At 57.1% G+C, this 7,916-nt stretch overlaps 2 protein-coding genes across 3 annotated transcripts in view; both read right to left on the reverse strand.

The window, feature by feature from the left end:
- The window catches only part of KMT2A (lysine methyltransferase 2A), a gene marked incomplete at its 5' end in the record, with an annotated part of 40,506 nt that extends 36,389 nt beyond the window's left edge, over positions 1–4,117 (reverse strand). The window contains one exon of one of the 2 annotated variants that reach the window (XM_084221656.1): positions 3,653–4,117. In XM_084221656.1, the coding sequence (XP_084077782.1) occupies positions 3,653–4,117 (465 nt within the window). The remainder of the gene's footprint in view (positions 1–3,652) is intronic. The other variant, XM_084221657.1, reaches the window with a different exon arrangement.
- Positions 4,118–6,641: 2,524 nt separating this feature from the next.
- Positions 6,642–7,897, reverse strand: ATP5MG (ATP synthase membrane subunit g). Its single transcript, XM_084221633.1, has 3 exons — positions 7,741–7,897; positions 7,376–7,536; positions 6,642–6,816 (listed from the first exon to the last, which is right to left on the reverse strand). The coding sequence occupies exons 1-3, from the start codon at positions 7,802–7,804 to the stop codon at positions 6,718–6,720; spliced, it is 324 nt and encodes a 107-aa protein (XP_084077759.1). The 5' UTR covers positions 7,805–7,897; the 3' UTR covers positions 6,642–6,717.
- Between the last annotated feature and the right edge of the window lie 19 nt (positions 7,898–7,916).

The following is a 7,916-nucleotide window of genomic DNA, read 5'->3' on the forward strand; positions in this document are numbered from 1 at the left end:
TTGGGCCATGATCTGCACCATCCTCACTCACCATGTGTTTCTTGTCAGACATCAATACCTACAGTAGTCCCCTCCCCGCACACGTGCAGTGACCACCTTACCCATGACAGAAAAGGTCTACACCTCCAGCTCACACATTAAACACTCAAGCAGTCTGGCAGTGACCATTCAACCTAACACTACCTGAGGAAAATTTGAGGCAAATAGAAGAAATTATCTTCTATTCCAGCTCAGGCATGACCCTGGCAGCAGTATGGAAGCTAATCCTTACTCCCAGGACATGGATCTGGTACCATTTCCAAACATTCAAGGCATCGGCAAACGTCCACAACTCCAACATTTACCTCATAAAACATTATGGCCCAGGTATAATCATGGAAGTGGCACCAGGGACACCACCATCACCACCACATCCAACTGCCAAACTTGAGCTTCTGCAACTTTCAGCTAATACAGATTTATGGATGTAACTGTCAGCATGTATCCAGCACACTCTCAACTTTTAGGTCCCAAAGCTTAAATCCCCTTCACAGATGGGCAGGAAGCTCTAAACTGACAGGCAGAGCAGATATTTAACAACTACGTTTATGCTTCTTTTATACCAAATATTGACATAATGAACCAAGAAAATGCAATCATATTTTTCTTGTTCCTACACTGCCACTTACACCAATCTGAAAGGTTAGTACACAGTACTAATGCTACTGTTCAACCACTTACAGCTTTACTGTACAAAAAGTCCCCCAGCAATTCTTGTGGTGTTAAAATTGAGTATGAGAATGTGGCTCCTTTAATGTGAGCTGGTTTCGAGATAACTCAGTGCAAGACTGAGCTGCAGCAGAAGACAAGGCTTTGTACAAAGTGACCTGAATCTGAGGAAGATGCCCTGACACCCCAGAATTCAGGTATCTTTTAAATGAGAAATGCAATTTGCTATGTACTATGAAACTGTCAAGAAGATAAGGGAAAGGATGAGTCTAATACTTGTTCTGGACAACAACTTGGTAGTAATACCCAATTTCAACAGGTACCTACACAAGTGCAGACAAGAATGAAGTACAAAAAAACCAAGCACGCAGAGCAGAAGTTGTAAATAAAAAGGTAACACAGTTTCTTCCTCTGATTGCCACTGGCTCCTCAAAACAAATGCTCAGAGTTTATCCCTGATGAGGAATAATGGCAACTCGGTTGAAGACTGTAAGTGGCTTGGCTCAGGAAGGACCCTCAACCTTGTGGAAAAGAACAGTATGAGCACCCGGCAGTTACTGAGAGGACATGGTGAGCCCGAATATGAAGGGGTCTTCTGGAAGCCCTCTTCTAGAAGAACACCTCCCCCAGAGCAGCTACCACACGGCTACCAGAAACTGCACTGTTCCTGCACTGCACACAGCTGCCCTCTCCTCTGGAGAGACCACAGGCAGCATCCATGCGCTGCCTGCCTACATGTGCCAGAGCCCTTTTCACGCCTTCACCCCACCTCACAGAGAACTTGTATTGCAGGACAGAAAAAAGCAGCTTCTGGTGACTGTAATCTCCGCTAGGACTACGACAAGTGCGCAAGTCACCAGCCAGGAGAACTATGTCCTTTGATGCAAAAATGTTGTGTTTCTTGAGCATCACCAAAGGAAAGGAACCAACTGGGTGAGTTAACTCAATCTGAATGTTTGTGAGGATCTCCTCTGAGTATGCCCAAGAGTACCAGCATGCTGCAAATCCAGAGAGAGGGGAAACACCTGGGGTCTGCCCGTGCCTGGCTCATGAGTGGTCAGACAAAACTGAGCCTACAAACACCAAGCCACAAATCAACGTTTATCATTACTTTCTACTGTATGCAATGTTATTAGAGAAAAGCTATTAGCAGCTAAGTAGAAAAGTGATGTAATGAGTAGAATTCATAAAATCCAGGAGACCCTGTGTTAATCAGCTGCCACACCTACAATGCATTCAAGCTATTTTACTTTAAAGCAAAAATACCCTAAAGGCTAAACTCAAAAAGATATCTCAAAGATGTTTTAGGCCTTTTTTGAGATGCAAAAATATACTTGAAGACAACTGGAATTAAACAAACCACAGCCCAATGTCATCTTAGAAAAAAAATAAAGAAAAGGAAAAGAAACAAAGCAACTTGCCTCCCCCCACATGAAAAACCTCCTGGGTTATCAGCTCTGTGGTCAGCTTGGTTAGTCAGATCTCAAGTCATTTCTCTCCCTGAACTAGCACTGGTGAGATATTAACTGCTTCCCAGAGGATTCCATGAATTCAACCAAGCCATGCCTACTGCAAACAACAAAAAAGAGAAGTATCCCAAAGTGGACCCCCTGAGATGATGCTGTTAATGAGAGCAGTACGACTCACACCCCAAAGTCTGTACAGGTGAGGGGCAGAGCGTCCCCATGTCCAGCTCTGCTCCTGCAAACACAACCCAGCTCCTCCAGCATCGCAGCCCGTGGGAGCTGCCACTCTAGAGGCAAGGAGCTCCTCCAGCTCAGCCATGAACCAAGAGCTCCACTTTATGGTACCCAACAGAAAATGCCAAAACCAGGCCAGAAAGACACAAGAAAACTGTGTTTTCAGGTGTGTTTTAATGAACTCTCCTATGGCCAGTCATGGGAAAGGAAACCAACTAGTCTTTATACAGACAAAATACAAAGATACATTCACCTACCCTACAGCTGACAACCCGCCTGGAGAAGAGGATACAGAGCTGGCCCTTCAAAAATCTATAATAAATCCCTCCTGGTACAAAAGACCTGGGGAATTCTCTTGCCGGCGCAAGGATGCCGCTAAGGAGCGATGCAAAACAACTGGGGGAATGGAACGCTGCAGCTCGTAGTAACACACCCCCATCATGTCTTCCCTGTTCTGTCAATAGGTGGGTTGTTGTCGCACGCCCACTCCGGCTGCCTTAGAAAGGCTTAAAAAAAAAATGAAGGGAGGAAGGAGAGCAACTCAAAAAAAAAAAAAAAAAAAAAAGAAAAAAGAAAAGAAGAAAAAAAGGATCGCCAGCGCTCCTAGTACCGGCGAACGGCCTCTCGCAACGGGCCCGCCGCCCCAAGCTCCGCCTGGGGCATCCACAGCGGCGAAAGGGAGGAAGAGGAGGAGAAGGAGAAGGGGGAGGGCCGGTGCGCGACACCCACCGCCGGGCCCGCAGGAGGGGCCGGCAGCCCAGCCCCCTCCAGCCCCCGCGCCCGGGGAAGGACGCGTCACCCCGCCGAGCATCCTCGGCACCGGGCGCACCGGGAGGGCCCCGGCCCCATCCATCCTACCTCGCTCCCGGCAGCGGGGTGTGCGCACCGCATCCCGCCCCGCCGCGGGCGCGGGAGCAGCGGGAGCCGGATAATGGAGGCGGCGGCAGGGAGGACGCACCGGCGGCAAGTCGCGTGCGCGGGGAGGGACCGCGAGGGCGGCCGGACACGGACCGGCACCGGGTCCCGCCCGCCGACTCCCGCCACCCCCCCACGGCCCCCCCCGCCGGGCGCGCCCTTTGTGCGGGGCCCGGGAGGTGTGTCCGGCGACGGGCGGGCTGTGCGGCCGGGGCTGGGTGGGTGCGCCCGGGTGTGTTCGGGCCCCGCCGCCGGGGCTTCGGGGATGCTGCGCCCGGGACCCGCCCGCCCGCCGCGCCCCCCCGCCCCCGCCCCGCCGCCCCTCTCACCTCTCCGCTGCCCGCCTCGGTGCCGCAGGCCGCGCGGAACCGCCGCAGGTTGATGCCGATGGTGGCCGAGACCTGGAGCGCCGCGTCGAAGCCGGGACCGGCCGCAGCCGCGGGGCCGCCGGGGCCCGGCGCTGCCCCGCCTCCGCCGCTTCCCGCCGCCCCGCCGGAGCACGGGCCGCCGCGCTCGCCCTCGCCCGCCGTCGCCGGCGCCGCCGCAGGTTCGGCGGGCCGCAGGCTATGCACGGCCGGCACCCGTAGGCGGGACCCCCCCGGGCCCCGGCGGCCCCAGCCGCCGCTGCCGGGCCGGGCGGGGAAGCGCCACCGACCGCTGTGCGCCATCTTTACTGAGAGGCGACGAGCCAGAGAGCGGGGCCGGGCCGCACCCCGCGCCCTGCATAGCGCTTCGCCGGCCCGTGGAGGCGCTGCATAACAACGGGTGCCATGCAGGTTGTGGGGCTCTGCCATCCCGCCGCCCCGGCACATGAATAAGCCATGCTCGATCAGTGCTCGCCCGGGATAACGCTGGGCGATATGCAGGGCCCCAGGCCCGAGCCCCAGTGCAGCCCCCCGTCCTGGATAGCGCAGCCTCGGGCCGCCGCGGCCCCTCATAGCTCGCAGCGCCATACAGGCGCAGGGCTCCTCGCGAGCCAGCCCCGGAACCTGCCTGACGTATAACTGTGCCGCTAGCAGCCCTCATAACCCCGGCGGCGATGCCGAGCGGGAGCGGGAGCCCCGCGCCCCGGACCGCGCATACGGCATAGGCGGTGCAGCCGCCCCCTGCATGGCGCCGGGCCGTATGCGGGGCGCGGCCCCGGGCCCGGCGCGGCACAGCCCGCAGGCCCCGCGGGGGCACCGCGGCCCCGAGCTGTGGTACCCAGGGCGGGCGGCTTCGCCCTCCCCTCCCGGCCCCGGCTGTGTCCTGCCTGCGGCCTCGCGCCCTGCCGGTGCTGCGTCCCGCTGGCTGCCACCCCCGGGAGGGAGGTGGCGGCGACCGCACCGGGCTGGCAGCCCCGTCGTTCACAGCACGGCGAGAACAGGGTTAACATCCAACAAGTGCCCACCGTATTCCGTGAGAACAGCGCTGCAAACACACGGATAAGATGTAAATCCCTCTGCCTGGGGCCATAAAATACCCATTTTCCTCCGAGGTTCATCAGCTGAGCGCAGGGAAGGAGGGAGGGGCGGGGGGAATGTGATTGTCCCCGAGAGAGGCAGCCAGACACTGTTCTGTGTTTGGGAGGACGAACAAGCTGCTGGAGCCCTTTGGGGTCACAGATGCTGCTTCTGCCTGGGCTTCTGATGTGGGAGCAGGGCTGGGGGGGACTGCTCCTGAGGACTTCCCGAGAGGAAAACTAAAATTAAATGGTTTCTTCATCTCCAGGGACAGGAGCATCTTTGAGCTCTCTCATGCTTTACTAGTGCAGCTTAATCCCATCTTCCCACTGAAGGTTTTGCCAGGGCAGTGCTGGTGTGAGCTGCAGCCCCCTGACTGCCCAACTGAACCTGCTTTGAGAGGGGCACGCACAGACAAGAACAAGTCATAGAGGAGAGGCAGGTCTTGGAGCCAGATCAGACAGCCTTGCCCTAGGTGAGGTTCTCTTAGGCGCAGAATCCTCCTTCCAGTCAAGCTCACACATGACATCCCATATGTGATCTCCCTCTTGCTGAGGAACATACCCTACAGAATCTCACAGCAGGGCCTGGCCCCTTCCCCTCGGTGGTCTCTGCCTGCTGGGTGAAGGGTTTGGGATGACAGGAGCAAAAAGCTTGTGGGGAGGAGCAGTTTTGGGGGCCATCATTCACCTCTGCTCAGCCAGTCCATTGGCTGCAGCCCTGCTTAGGTTTGCTGGGGCTGAGCAATCACAGAACTCTCTGCAGCACCAGGAGGAGGGCTGTGTGAGGCAGGCATGGTGTCCTGGCCGGGCTGGTGGGAGAAGCAAGCACGGGACACAGGCGGGGCAGGGGGCTGGAAGCACAGGTCCAGTCACTGCTCCTGTTGCAGACTCCCCCACAGAAGCTGGGGAGTTCACTGAGCCTCAGTTTTCCCATCTGTGGCATGGAAGTGACCTGTGACTAGCTGTGACAGGAAGCCTTTTTAACAAGAAAGAAGAAAACCTCTCCATCCGTGCCACGAACAACCTATTGCTTACCACATCTGGAGTGTGTAAGCTCACCTGCACTCCCTGTCAGAAGCACACAAGGCCTCGTGCTGGGATAAGCTGCTGCAGTCAGTTCTGCTGCAGGGAGAGCAAGTGACATGCTACTGGCACAGTCACCCAGAGACAGTGGGGTCACTGGGGGCTGGGGGCCTGTAGGGTCACCGTGTGCACAGCACAATGCCCAGAGGAGCAAAGGAGCAGCAGGACAACAACAGTATCAACAAGGAGCAATACTGACTAAAACCATCTTCTAAAACAGTAGAAACAGGCTGCTAGCTTCAGAAAACTCCTACAAATTATTTTCTGAACATGTTAGAGCACAGGGTACTCACCAGGTTTTGTAGAAAACCCTGCAAGAGCTGGCTGACCATGAGCAAGGTGGTAGAACCCCAGACAGCTCAACCTTTGGGAGCTGAAGTGACACATACAGCAAAGCTCTGCTTACTTACACAGACTTCCGCTGCACCAGACACCAAACCAGAAGAGCTATGTTCCCTATGGAATAAGCCATGGAAATTGCTTTTGATAATGTAAAAAGTACTGGAATTTGCTTTTGGGTCCCACTAGCTGATGGGAATTGCATTCAGGAACAAATGGAATGTTTCCCTTTTGCAGCCTCTGATTTTGGGGCTCTCAGACCTCCCCTGGAGCCAGAGCTGGGACACAGTGAGTGTTGCAGAGCAAACAGAGCTCTGGTGACCAAAAGTTACTAAAGCAGCTCTGGCACCCTTGGGCCTAGCCCTTAGACCCCTCCTGAGGAGCCATCCCTGTCAGCATGCCCCCAGGACAGGCTGGCACCTGTCAGAGTACCAGACAAGGATGACACCAGCTCGATCTGAGCTCCTAGTTTTATTGTTGCAGCCCCCATTACAGACCCAGCACTGCTGGCACTGCTGAGGTGAGTGCTCACACGTTGTACCCGATGAGGCCGCGCTTGCCGATGATCTCCCCGATGTAAAACCACATCAGCACCTCCGTGGCCACCAGGCCATTCCTTAGTGCCTCCTGAAAGGAAAAAGCCACTGCTTAGATCCCACACTCCCACAACAGCTCCTCCCTCACTCCCACCGCCACATCCATGCCCTCCAGCAGTTCTCAAGGTGAAAACCCAGAAGTGGAGCAGTGTTTGCTGTGTTCACCCACCCACCAACATGTTCCATCACAGACATGTTCTACAGCATTAAGCACACTATCAGCTGTTGATTATGGCTTTTTACAGCTCTTTCAAGGATCATTTCTTAGCCCACACACGGGAAACACACTAATTTCAAGGCCAACTGATGACACAGCTGATCCAGAAGGCTGGGCTCATTCACCCATCTATGGATTCTCCCTTCCCGGGGAGCAGAGGGGAACAATCACAGCCTGGTCCAGGCAGGGAAGAATTAAAGCAAATAAAATAAAACACTTTAAAACTCTGGTCTCCTGAATTCCATGAGCTTCATATGTCGTTGCCAGCAGTTCCCACTGCTTCCCAAAGCAGGAGCAGAGCATGTCCTGGGTGGGTAGGAGGCTCCCGTTGGAGCTGTGCCCCGGCACTGCCGCATCCCGCCCCGGCCGGTACCTTGACAGTGAGCTGCGCCAGGCGGCCACTCTGGAAGGCCCTGACCAGGCCCTTCATGCTGTCGATGGCCCGCGGAATCTCAGCGGGGGTCGGCGGGGCCAGCTCCACCTTGGCGTAGTACCAGAACGTGGCCAAGCGCGGCTTCGAGTACGTGACGGCGGCTGCGGGAAGGGGAGCGGAGCGGACGGTGTTTTCCCAGCGGCGGGAGCCCGCGAGGCCTGCCCGGCCCAGCCCCGCTGCCCGCTGCCCTCGGCCCCGCGCCCCATCCCCTCCGCTCCGCTCCCCCCGGCGCGCTGTCGCTCCCCTCACCTCAGCCCGTCCCATGGCAGCCCCGCTCCCTCCCCGGGCCCCCTGCCGCCCCTCACCGCCGATCAGCTCCGGCCCGCGCTGCACCAGCCGCTGCACCAGCCCCTGCGCGGCCTTGGCCATCGCTGCGCGCTCAATGTCACCGCCGCTCACCGCACCGGCGTTCGCCGCGGGCAGCCCGCCGCGAGGACCCCGGGCCACGTGCGCGGGGCGGGGCGCGGCGGGGCGGGGCCGC

The sequence above is a fragment of the Fringilla coelebs genome (assembly GCF_963513975.1).
Source record: "Fringilla coelebs genome assembly, chromosome: 25".
NCBI lineage: Eukaryota > Metazoa > Chordata > Aves > Passeriformes > Fringillidae > Fringilla > Fringilla coelebs.

Bases quoted from the DNA above. Each gene is read 5' to 3' on its own strand.
- ATP5MG (XM_084221633.1), bottom strand. From the start codon at position 7,804: ATGGCCAAGGCCGCGCAGGGGCTGGTGCAGCGGCTGGTGCAGCGCGGG. The intron at 7,537-7,740 runs GTGAGGGGCGGC...CCCTTCCCGCAG, and splicing joins CGGGCCGGAGCTGATCGGCG to CCGCCGTCACGTACTCGAAG. The intron at 6,817-7,375 runs GTACCGGCCGGG...TTTTCCTTTCAG, and splicing joins TGGCGCAGCTCACTGTCAAG to GAGGCACTAAGGAATGGCCT.